At 32.6% G+C, this 13,572-nt stretch overlaps 1 protein-coding gene across 5 annotated transcripts in view; it reads right to left on the bottom strand.

Annotated features, from left to right (window-relative positions):
* LOC143059657 (tubulin polyglutamylase complex subunit 1-like) overlaps window positions 1-12,140 on the bottom strand; it is a 28,346-nt gene extending 16,206 nt beyond the window's left edge. The window contains exons 1-3 of one of the 5 annotated variants that reach the window (XM_076233189.1): window positions 11,964-12,140; window positions 6,186-6,276; window positions 4,752-4,882 (exon numbers count right to left, since the gene is read on the bottom strand). In XM_076233189.1, the coding sequence (XP_076089304.1) occupies window positions 4,752-4,882; window positions 6,186-6,253 (199 nt within the window). In that variant the 5' untranslated portion in view covers window positions 6,254-6,276; window positions 11,964-12,140. Of the gene's footprint in view, window positions 1-4,751; window positions 4,883-6,185; window positions 6,277-9,021; window positions 9,147-9,917; window positions 9,946-11,305; window positions 11,372-11,963 lie in introns of those variants that run through there. The other 4 variants (XM_076233190.1, XM_076233188.1, XM_076233185.1 and 1 more) reach the window with 4 other exon arrangements.
* Window positions 12,141-13,572: the final 1,432 nt, after the last annotated feature.

The raw sequence follows: 13,572 nt of genomic DNA, 5'->3' as shown, positions 1-13,572 counted from the left end.
TTCTAATGGAGTTTGCAACAATAACTACTCATTTAAATACATCATAAAATATTAAGATGTAAAAAAACTGCTTGTTATCACTGAATGGTAAAGATTATTTAAATTTATCAGTTGGTAGTAAAAAGTGTATATACATTGTATATTGTATATAACAAAGATTTAAGTTGATTCTGGACAAAGAAAGATAACTCCAATTAAAAAAAAATCTTGCTATTACACAATATTGTGCAATAGGATATTTCTTGCTTACTATTCTGGACAAAGAAAGATAACTCTAATTAAAAAAAAATTTGCTATTTCACAATATTGTGCAATTAGATATTTCTTGCCATTGCACAATACTGTGCAATTGAAAAAACTTGCTATTGCACAATACTTAATATAATAATTTTAGATCCTGATTTGGACCAACTTGAAAACTGGGCCCATAATCAAAAATCTAAGTACATGTTTAGATTCAGCATATCAAAGAGGCCCAAGAATTCAATTTTTGTTAAAATCAAACTTAGTTTAATTTTGGACCCTTTGGACTTTAATGTAGAATTTGAAATTTGAAAACAGGACCAAAAATGAAGAATCTACATACACAGTTAGATTTGGCATATCAAAGAACCCCAAGGATTCAATTTTTGATGAAATCAAACAAAGTTTAATTTTGGACCCTTTGGACCTTAATGTAGACCAATTTGAAAACTGGACCAAAAAACTTCAATAATCAAGAATCTAAGTACATTTTTAGATTCAACATATCAAAGAACCCAACCGATTCATTTTTTGTCAAAATCAAACTAAGTTTAATTTTGGACCCTTTGGACCTTAATGTAGACCAATTTGAAAACGGGACCAAAAGTTGAGAATCTACATATACAGTTAGATTCGGCATATCAAAGAACCCCAATTATTCAATTTTGATGAAATCAAACAAAGTTTAATTTTGGACCCTTTGGGCCCCTTTTTCCTAAACTGTTGGGACCAAAACTCCCAAAATCAATACCAACCTTCCTTTTATGGTCATAAGCCTTGTGTTTAAATTTCATAGATTTGTATTTACTTATACTAACGTTATGGTGCGAAAACCAAGAAAAATGCTTATTTGGGTCCCTTTTTGGCCCCTAATTCCTAAACTGTTGGGTCCTAAACTCCCAAAATCAATACCAACCTTCCTTTTGTGGTCATACACATTGTGTTTAAATTTCATAGATTTCTATTTACTTAAACTAAAGTTATTGTGCAAAAACCAAGAAAAATGCTTATTTGGGCCCTTTATTGGCCCCTTATTCCTAAACTATTGAAACCAAAACTCCCAAAATCAATCCCAATCTTTCTTTTGTGGTCATAAACCTTGTGTCAAAATTTCATAGATTTCTATTAACTTAAACTAAAGTTATGGTGCGAAAACCAAGAAAATGCTTATTTGGGCCCTTTTTGGCCCCTAATTCCTAAAATGTTGGGACCAAAACTCCCAAAATCCTTACCAACCTTCCTTTTATGGTCATAAACCTTGTGTTAAAATTTCATAGATTTCTATTCACTTTTACTAAAGTAAGAGTGCGAAAACTAAAAGTATTCGGACGCCGGACGACGACGACGACGACGACGACGACGACGACGACGCCGACGCCAACGTGATAGCAATATACGACGAAAATTTTTTCAAAATTTGCAGTCGTATAAAAAAATATGTAGAGAATCATTGGAGAAACCACACTGTACACCTTAAACCTTTAAAACTTGTTGATGGATTTTGATGGAATAAATATTTTCTTAAACTTAAATGATCCCCACATTTGTATTTCAAATATACATTTGTATAATTTTGGGAAATTTCAGTCACTCAACAAATACTTGTTATCCTATATGTATATATATATATAAGTAAAAGGGTTATGGAGCGAAAAAGGTCCTTGACATGAGATATGTTTACCAAAAAAATAATTACCAATGGAAGAAGTAAGACTTTTTGTGTAACCTGCCTTTGTGTTAAATTTTTTATTATTGATCAAGTCGAAAATGCTATCTAAAACACATACCACTCATGCAAAAAGAGGTGTCAGACAATTTTTTTTTATCATACTGCTTTAATTACATTAAAGATGTCTGTTTCCGTTTTTTCCGTTAAATACCAATTCCTCAGAGCAATTGGTACTTTGCGGAACGGAACGGAACGGAAAAATAAATTAAAAAGTTTAAATCAGATTCAACTTGATCACTGTCTCTAATCATCGTCGGAACGGGCTGTTGAAGGCCTCTTTTTTAAAATATAATTACCGATGGAAGGAGAAAGACTTTTTGTGTAACCTGCCTTTGTGTTAAATTTTTTATTATTGATCAAGTCGAAAATGCTATCTAAAACACATACCACTCATGCAAAAAGAGGTGTCAGACAATTTTTTTTTATCATACTGCTTTAATTACATTAAAGATGTCTGTTTCCGTTTTTTCCGTTAAATACCAATTCCTCAGAGCAATTGGTACTTTGCGGAACGGAACGGAAAAATAAATTAAAAAGTTTACATCAGATTCAACTTGATCACTGTCTCTAATCATCGTCGGAACGGGCTGTTGAAGGCCTCTTTTTTAAAATATAATTACCGATGGAAGGAGAAAGACTTTTTGTGTAACCTGCCTTTGTGTTAAATTTTTTATTATTGATCAAGTCGAAAATGCTATCTAAAACACATACCACTCATGCAAAAAGAGGTGTCAAACAATTTTTTTTTATCATACTGCTTTAATTACATTAAAGATGTCTGTTTCCGTTTTTTCCGTTAAATACCAATTCCTCAGAGCAATTGGTACTTTGCGGAACGGAACGGAACGGAACGGAACGGAAAAATAAATTAAAAAGTTTAAATCAGATTCATTTTGATCACTGTCTCTAATCAAGGACGACCTGAGGTCAGTCTAGATATCATAATGCATGACTTGCAAATGCGTTAATTTCATGATAATTTATCAGGACAATCCGACATATTCATCTACAGAATATTTCCCGATGTTATACATTATTACACATTTCACCTGTGAAGATGAGATTAAGTATACATTTGTGTTATTTGTATATGGAAAACCGTAAAACACAGAAATTTTAAAGTTTGTTTTGTTTTAAAGATTTTTCGAAATTTTGATAAATGCCCCCTTTGGATACCTTAAATGAAATTCCGTTCCGTTCCGTTCCGTTCCGTTCCGTAAAGTACCAATAGCCGTTCTGATCCCGGTTCCCGCTTACTGTTTTGTTAGAATCACGTATCCCGCTTATACTATGTATGTAAGTAATTCTCATTTTTTTCAATTTCCCGTGTCCCGCTAGACATCATTTCCTGTTTTCACGACACAATAATTATAACCCCGCTTTAAAAAAGGGGGGGGGGGGTATACTGTTTTACCTCCCATGAATATTTTTCGTCGCACTACAATACAAGGATTTTTGAAATTTGGTTTCAGGGTTTATCTAAGTCAGCTATACCGTGTGATGCGTTTTCAGATTGATCACTTGACAACTTCCTGTTTACCGAACACTTGTATGATTTTACACATGATAGCCAAGTTGAAAATTTTCGTCACATTTTTCTCAGGAACTACAATACAAGGATTTCTGAAATTTGGTTTCAGGATTTATATAAGTCAGCTATACCCTGTGATGCGTTTTCAGATTCATCACTCGACAACTTCCTGTTTACGGAACACTTGCATATTTTTACATTATTAATATTATCCACTTGTGGCAGGGGTATCATCAGTGAGCAGTAGCTCGCAGTTTCACTTGTTTGACTTTCACGTGTCACGCTTACAAAAAATCGGAAATCCCGCGTCATGCTTAGACCCCACTGAGAGAACTCTTTTTTCTGCCATGGCATAACCTGAAACTTACCCTATTATAAAAAATAGATAAGTTTTCATGAAATTTAAATTTGATGATTAACATGTTCAACTTGCTTTTTTTTAAATGTGCAGTTGACAAAAAATGAATCTTTTACTTTTTCAATTTGCATCAACAGGCAAAGACCAGAAACTTTTCCTATGTAAAAAAAAGATATAAAAGTAAATTTAATTTTAATAATGTTTAAAGGGGCACTAACTATCAAAATCATGATCACCGATTTAACTCTAATTTTTATGTTTGATGTATAACATACAAAAACAACATATCCAACTTATAAGAAGTATTAAATAAACAGTTAACAGTGTATATATATACTAGATAATATTGATCAGAATTTCTTGTGTATTTTAGTCTAGATGAGGAGTGGTAGGAGGGGTCTTGATCCCGAAATCCTGGGCTTAAAAACATCAGATCCCGCAATCTTAGGTTTAAAAACACTAAAACCAGAGGGCCCGAAAATCAAAAAAAAAGAATTCCCAGATCCCGAAAGGGTCCACCCTGAAATTCCGAGCTTAAAAACACCCGATCCTGGAGTCCCCATAAAGGTCCTATCCCCCTCCTAGAAACATAGAGTGATAGACACCATCTAATTAACTATTGAGATGACCCTGGTCACATATAACATAATATAAACATAAATATAAATAGACATGGTCCTCGTACAAATGAGTTTTTCTATGTTTATTTGATTTCATGTTTGAGGGTAAAAAATAAGTGTATGAGAAGGATTTTTTTGTGGATCAAATCAGTCAATCAAATGATTTACCTTTGTTGCACTTTCAATGTTGACATTTTTTCGGCTCTTGACATTTGCCTATTATTCTCTATTCTGTAAATCCAATCCGTACCCTTACAAATTTGTACTTACATTTAGACTTCTGTAATGTCTCATACGCCATTCTGACATTAATATCAAAGACTGGTCGACTATGGTGCGTCATTATTATTAACTGTCGTGCTCTAGCAACTAGACTAGTCTGTTCTTCTAAAGAGTCAAAGCTATAACAAATAGGAAAAATTAAACATTGAATTGAATTTAATTATGAATACACTCCTATAAAGTGAGTACGCACAAAGACAGTCTTGCTTTATTTTAAATCTAAAATAAGATAGTACTGAAAAAAGTAGTGCTAAAATTGCCTTTTATACTGCACTTGTTCTATTTGAGCAGTCAAAATGTGTTGACCGTATATTTCTATAGATGTCATATACAGTCACTGACATGATATCACTTTTCCTCATGAATATTCAAATAGAAATTGCCGAAATTAAAATTAATTATTCATACGACCTATTCAACCTGTTCTTGTTTTCAATGTATACAACGACTTAAACTTATTTCTTATGCAATTTATAAAAAAAAAACATATTTCACTTGTTAATATTTTTGATGCTTTGTCCGTTTCTGTGTGTGTTACATTTTAGTGTTGTGTCGTTGTTCTCCTCTTATATTTAATGCGTTTCCCTCGGTTTCAGTTTGTTACCCCGATTTTGTTTTTTGTCCATGGATTTATGAGTTTTGAACAGCTGTATACTACTGTTGCCTTTATTTGGTCTGCAAACTATAAATCATTATGTTTTATGCTCATTGTTGATAATTTAGTTCATTTTCAAACAAATTCGTTCACCATTGATTGCGAATTTCATCAGGTAATGTACATTTCATCGTGTTGCTTATTTCTCCGCTGGCATGATATGAGGCCTTTTTATAAAAGGGGAAGTTTCCCAATAATTAAATCAAATGATAAAATTAACACATTAAACAACAATTAAAAATGTTTTTTTTTAGATTGCAGTATAAAGACAATAATGGTGCATTGACTTGACATATCAACGATATAAGGATTCGGCCCAAAACGGGTAAAAAGCTCGGCAGAGTCTCGCATTTCCACGTTTCTAAGCCTCATCCTTAAATCGTTGATATGTCAAGTCAATCCACTATTATTGTCTATATCTTGGAAGAACATTTACTGCAAAGATAATATAAGATTTTGGTCAAATTGAGAAATATAACTTACATGAAGTAACTGTTGAATGTTCTTGGTTCATTTTAAAGGTTAGAATACAACATTGAACAAGTAGTGTTTATAAATTAACATATAATTATAATCATGATAATGTTTAAAGAGCTTTTTTGTAAAAATATTTCCCAGAGATGTAGTTTGAGTCAGAGTATAATGTGTATTGTTACATTTAATTTTCTAATATTCTCATACACAAATGTATATATATATAACATTGTATAATGAGATATTTTGTTTCTCTGATCTGAAGAAATCTTTCATTGTAAAAAATTTCTTACTAGTCAGCCATAAAGGCTATTGGGTCCTCTGGTCTGTTAGCAATGATCTTCCCCAAGACATCCTTCATGCAGGAACCTACATTACTTCTTTCTGAAATAATAAAGAAGTGATCTCATGATTAACTGACAATGATAAAGTCGGTAACTTACATTTAAACCAGACATGCACCAGAAAGTACTCAGTGGGGGATCCAGAACTTTTCATATGGTGGGACTGCTGACTGACCTAAAAGGAGGTCGCTCTAGTCATGCTTCAGTGACTCCCTATATAATCAACCAAATTTTTCCCACAAAAGGGGGGTGGTTGGGGGCTGCCCCCCCCCCCCCCCCAGGATCGGCTTATGGTACTCATCAACCAGAAGAAAATATGTGTAGCAATATATTATCGTCATAGTGGACCATTGCAGTATAACATTACAATGTAGTCTGATTGAGAAATTTGTTACAATCTGCATCTTTCAATTCCGACAGTTTACCTCAAATTGCGCTTTCCACAATACTTTTTTGATCGGTTGATTGCTTGATGGTGTGTCACATGAGTTTATAGATATAGGAAGATGTGGTGTGAGTGCCAATGTTTTATTTATTTTATTGCATTGTATCATGTTTGGAGGTTAATTTTCTGATAAAAAGACCTGTCTTGGCCAGGCTTGGGAATTGGGTAGGCAATTTAAATGCTCAGATCAATCTTGCCGATACAGGCTCCAAATGTCTTATTTTATATGCTGTCGTAATTTCTGCTTCTCGCTATGTTTTGATATAGTTATAAAGCCAGCAAATACGAATATCTCATAATACTAGTAAATGCACGGGGTAATAAATAAATATGGACGTCAAATCTGTTGTCTGTTCTCTCTCATCATTGGTAGCGTGAATAAATGATCAATAGTAAAAATGATACTTTTATTAAACAGCCGATATATTTCCATACAAGTACAATATTCCAACAATAACATATAATTTACGTACGGGGCGGAGCTACTTAAATAATAGTCTTTTACTTGTATTTTCGTACGGGTCAACTGGGATTATCTTAAATATTACAATGATAAATACGGTAAATAAATGCAAGGTATACAGCTAATGCGCTGATTTTTACCTCTAGGACCCCCGGGATGAGCCTTGCTGCAAGCCAAACGTATACACAGCAAAGACTGACGAACGTGACGTTGCACTGGTATTTATTTCAAATTACCGGAAGTAAATATTCTAAGCAGGAAGAAAAACAACGTAAAACGCTTACATAAAATATAGGAGTCCTCGACTCAAAATGCTTATAATAATACAACCTTATAAATAAACAAATCTAGACATATCAATTCTTCCAGTTAAGAACTCATAAAAGAACACTTTTGGGTTCACGCTTAAAATATTGACCCAACGGTAACGTTCTGAACAATGCATGACAAAGTTGCGCCATACATGACGTTATCGATTTAACTAATAACATAAAGTAAAACGTACGTTAATTACTCATTCGATATACTAAACACTAGAAATAACTTCTGTCAACTTATATAAACTCTCTTATTACAATAGATAACAATATTCGTTTACTTGGAAATAACCAAAACACACATTTACAACATATGCCATAGCTCATGGTGGTGCTCCTAATTAAAGGAGGCTCATAGGGAGACATATGCCTATGTGTGCGGGCGGCTGATTTCTAAGCAAATGAAGCGACTGTGTCTATACTGGAAACACCAATCGTTTAGCTCAAGTTAAGCTGATGTGTCAAATAAAGTACTACCAATGGTACGAGATAACTATAATTCATTTTGACCGATATCTTCAAGACCAACTGGAAAATGTACAGAAAAGAGCGGTTAGGTTTATAATAGTCCAAAAAATTATGACGTCTTGGAAAGCTATTCAAAATTTTTGCTTTGACGCCTTCCTTGGATGTAAGGCGTCAAAGAAAAAAAATATAATAGCCTTTTAAGATGTCATAATTATTTGGACTAGGTTTATAACATCAAACTACAATTACAAACCAGGAAGTATGACAGCGATTTTAGACCAACTACAACATTTTTTTGTACAATTACCATCATTAAAAGACCACCAAACACAAAACAGACTGATCCTTTTCTGTAAAAGTATACACCGCCAAGCAAACTTACCGTCTGACCAACTGAAAAAAAACCATCAAGGACAACAAACAACATGCAGAGTCAACATTTCCTCAGACTTCAATCGAAAACCGTTTAAAATACAGTTTAATACCAAATACGATTAAAGATTGGAACCTAAGTACTACCACCGGATATTTTCACCAAAATTCAGACAGTACAAGAACCAGCTAGAACCTTTAGCCAAATTGTAAGGGGGCCCCACTCAAGTAAATTACTTGACGCACATGCAGTGTATTTATATCCTTGGATGCATCACCGTAAACCTATCAAGATAATGTGATATAGCTGCATACGTACACATTATTTATGTATGTGCCTGTCCCAAGTCAGAAGCCTGTAATTCAGTGGTTGTTGTTTGTTTAAGTGTTACATATTTGTTTTTCGTTCATTTTTTTTATATAAATAAGGCCATTAGTTTTCTCGTTTGAATTGTTTTACATTGTCATATCAGAGCCTTTTATAGCTGACTATGCGGTATGGGCTTTGCTCATTGTTGAAGGCCGTACAGTAACCTATAGTTGTTTATGTATGTGTCATTTTGGTATCTTGTGGACAGTTGTCTCACTGGCAATCATACCACATCTTCTTTTTTATATGTATAAATTTCCGACCTCACACCTTCTTTTAACCGTCACATAAACTTTCACATAAACATCTGTTTCATAAAGCTGATAAAACCAATAAAATATAGTTATAACCTAGAAATTGTCTATCTGATTCTTGTGGTCTATCATCTGCAGAATTTGGTTTCCTCTTGTCAGCCATTTGTAAACAATGCAAATATCGTACGTTCTTGCTATATTGTTACCTGGCTGAACCATATAAAGTTTACCTAAACACAATTTATGACTTTCAACAACAATGCAGTACAACGTAAAATTTGCTCGACTTCAACCGAGCTTAAAATGGGTTGTTTATTTTTTAAATTTATCAGAGATTTGAGCACTTTCGATAGCAGATATTCAGTAACGTCAATCTTAATGTCTTACTACAGGGTTGCTCAGTTGAAATATTGATGAAAACACAGATATGTACATATAGTTCTAACAATATATTGATCAGTCATGAAACAGGAAGATTTAAAAAAAAAATATGTCATAATATAACTGTTTAAAAAACACAATGCAGTTTTGTGAAATGTACAGAAAACAAAAAATCTTGTAACAAAAATGAAGAAAACTCTGTAAAAACTTTTTTTTTAAATAACAGCTGGTGGACCAATTTCAACCTCTTTTTATCAAAAAATTCAACCACTTTTTGTTAAAAAAAAAATCAACCATTTTTATCAAATAAAGGTATAAATAACAAATAACAACATAATTCTGTGTGAAAATGTCATAATAAAATAAGAATGTCTCTGAAATATTCAACAACTTTTAAGTAAAGGTTTACATCCAACAACATAGTAATTTTTTGGGTTAACATTGAACAACATTTACATGTTGACCGTATGGGTAATATTAGTTACATAGTGTGTTAGTGACCTAATATGATATATACAGGGTCAGTAAATTCCATATGGAATTTACTGACCCTGTATATATCATATTAGAAACCTAGGTCACTAGCACACTATGTAACGAATTTATCTTACCGACTATCTTCATTTGTTGACTTTAGACTAAAGTTGTCTTATTTGCTATCATAACACATCTTCTTATATCTGTATTAAAGTGCTCAAGTGTTCGATTTTAAGAAACTTCTTCAAGTGGTCTGCACTAAACAACTAATGTTAACGATTAATATTTATTATCAACAACCTTGATATCAACAATATTAAACAGAACTTTGAGAGTTTTAAATAATTAAACAGTGCCCAAGTCGTAAATCCACAACTAACCGTGTATTGAAATAAGACCCGCCTCCCTACTAAGCGGTCTCCACGAGGTCGCTTTTAACCAATCATATGCCTAGAAATGTATAGGAGGTAAGATAAATACTTATATGGTCCGACCGTACGCGTATGGTCGGGGTAATTTTAAAACACGTTTACCTTTAATACTTAACTCTTCATTAAGTATGAACCTTGTAGTAGTCGCATCGTTAAAAAACGCGTTCAAAGGTCATTTTATTAGATAACAATAATAAAAATATTAAGTAAACGATTCGCAATTACGAGTGAATGGCATTATGTCGACTTGGAATATTACTTCCAAAAAGATCTTAAAGAATTGTTACACAAGATTTCAACTATTTCATTAAATGAGGAAACAGTCGATAGGATCAAGAGTCTTATTATTGAAACTAGACAAGGACAGAAAACATATACACCACGATTTAGACAATATGTGACACAAATTGATAAAGGAAGTTTCGTTAGGGAACGACCATCTAACTGAACAGAGGGGAAGGTAAATTAAACATTTTGATCCCCAGTCAAAAAAAATCTGGACAAGCGTGGAGCAAAGGACAGAACAAAATATTCTAAATCCAGATTTCCCCATACCTTATAGTTTGAATTTAGAAAAAAAAATGACTGATTGTGTCGAAAAACTAAAAAAATATGATTATTGCCCGAAAAAAAATATGACCCAGGAAAAAAACCCAATACCCCCATGTAACCATCATTGTTTGTTTAGATAAAGTTTATTGTATTATTGAACGTCTCTAACGCATATGTGAAAAAATACATACATGTATATGGTCCAAAAACTCATATGGTCCGGCCCGTTAAAAAACGGTTAATAACCAAACGAGTATATACTCATATGGTCCGGTCCAGAACAGACATATCATAATGTGAGTGACGTAGGTTAATTTCAATAAAAATGTGTCATGTGATGAGCCTGCATTCAATCAGTGTGAGTATTACTAGGCTCTGTTAGGGTGAATATTTGACGGATCAACTACCTCAATAAAGTATGTTTCTATGAAACATGTCAAATGGCTAATAAAAGCCACTATAACAATTATGACTATGCAAAGGACAATTTTACGCATTGTATACTTCCCTCCGACTAGAGCATTTAAAGGTCTACACACATGGATATCTTTGAATAGCCTGTGTCGTGGTCAGCCAAATGGAAATGGTATAATATCCAACTATAGCAGCCATCACGTGACTTTGGTGACGTCACACATCACCCGTATCAAGCCCAAGTAAAGCCCAAGTAAAATGTAGGGGCATTCAGGAATCGATAAAATACATTACTTTTAAGTTCATGATACAAAAAGTGTGGGAATATATAGTAATTCCTCATATATTTAGAATATCAAAATACCTTTTGGAAAAGTTTAAATTTTGATCTTCTCCCTTCCAAATGCTTTTGAAAATTTGTCTTGTTGCCTCGATAGTTCAAACTGTTAAATCATACAACTACCATAAATATTGGATTTTTTGTCGTTTTTAACCTTAAATTGCGATTTAATCAAATCAGATGGAATAATTGTGGGAATATGTGCTTATTATTATATTCATAAATATTTGAAATATCGTATATGGAACAGTTTAATTTTCTATTATGTCCCTTCCAAATTGATTTGAAAATAAGCTATTTTCAGAAAATCTGGTATTATTTTTCAAGATGGCGACTACATTGACAGCGTGGGCGACATGGTAAAAATATAGTTTGTAAGATTTTTACAATGAAAATCAAATAACCGCATAGTTGGATGCTCGCGTTTTCAGTCATTGTCTTACCTTAAAGCAGCATATAATCAAACATTGGTTCCTTTAGATTAAGCTTAAACATGCTGTTGTTATTTTTAGAAAATTTTGAAAAATGGCGACCAAATAGTTTTCAAACGTAGAGGATGTTCGACACTTATTTTGTCCATGCACATAATTCAATTTAATTTCACTGTTTATATTGCAATTAAATATGACACGTTATTGTCACTATAATAATAGCTTTGGACATAGCCAGATTAAGGAGATATTAATTAATTAAGTCATAACACCAACGTGATCAAAGAAAACAAACATGGCACCTATAGCTAATCACGATGTAAGTTTTGACACTACCTATGCAGGTTAGTGTTGTCCGATTATCAATGAAATTCATTACAATATTATTTTATATTTATAAAAGAAGACCTCGAATGGATATAAACCGTGGTGAAATAAATATGTTTTTCAATTTTCTTTAAATCATTCATCAGATAACAGTTAATTTTACATAATCATAATTGAACCATTAACATGCAGAGTTATCGAACGTTATTATGACTGTAATAGTTGCATATGCGGGAAAATTATTGGAATACATTGCCCAAAATAGAAATATACAACACACCAGTTTATCTGTACCTTTTCTATGTAACTTCCGAAGGAGTAAAAATAAATGTAAATTGGCAAGAGAAATATACCGATGCACATGACCGTAATCGCCATTCCAGCAAAGAGTATATTTATTGGAGAGCGCATGTTTGTCTGCAGAAGAATAACACAAGCAAATGAATAAGCAAAAACAGTTAAACAAGTAACAATAGGTGATAAATATCCATATACAGGTACGACGAAGTCAATTGTTGCTAGGTTTCTAAGATTCAACAATCGTAAAGTAATATTGGCAATGTCCTTTGTTATATTTTCAACCACCATTGCTGGAACCAACAAATAGCAAACTGATGAAATATCAAATTTTAAGGGATTTACAACCAGTTTTATATTCAGATCAAATTCAAATAAATTAATTATTTCCAGATTCAATCTACCGCGAAACCACCAAAATGCTGCTGAAAAGTTTAATCGATGTTTCATTTTGATATCTTAGGATATATGTAAAATATTTATATGTCAATATAAAAAAAAAATAGGTGCAAATCGAATATTGTCAATTATTAAAATACTAATAATGCTTGGTCCTGTGATACTGATGTTTATCGACCAGAAGTGTGTACATGTTAAAGTGGTTTTTTTTATTTGTTTCTCTTTTTCGTAATTATTATCGTAATGTTTTAATATCACAATACGAAAAAAGATAGGTGGAGCAAGGGTCTTATGAAGCCCCATATATATTATTTAAAATTTTCAAGAGGGTAAAGTTTCTAAGAAAATAAAACGGTACGATCTATTTCCTGAATTTTTTAAAAATGATTTGCCATTTACACAAAAAAAGAAAGAAAAAGATATTTACAAAATGAATAAAATCGTATGGAGTCTAACCACATTTAGGCATAGGAAATATAAAATGCAGACCGCGAAAATATAATAGCCGTTCAGTTATTCCTTCGTTGTAAGAATCAAATGCTCAACCAAATGCAATATTTACATTGAATATGATGGAAAATTATGATTTTGTTAATTA

This window comes from Mytilus galloprovincialis, chromosome 14 (genome assembly GCF_965363235.1).
Source record: "Mytilus galloprovincialis chromosome 14, xbMytGall1.hap1.1, whole genome shotgun sequence".
Classification (NCBI taxonomy): Eukaryota; Metazoa; Mollusca; class Bivalvia; order Mytilida; family Mytilidae; genus Mytilus; species Mytilus galloprovincialis.
Note: the sequence above shows the minus strand (reverse complement) of the source record. Positions and strands in the feature narration are given on the sequence as shown.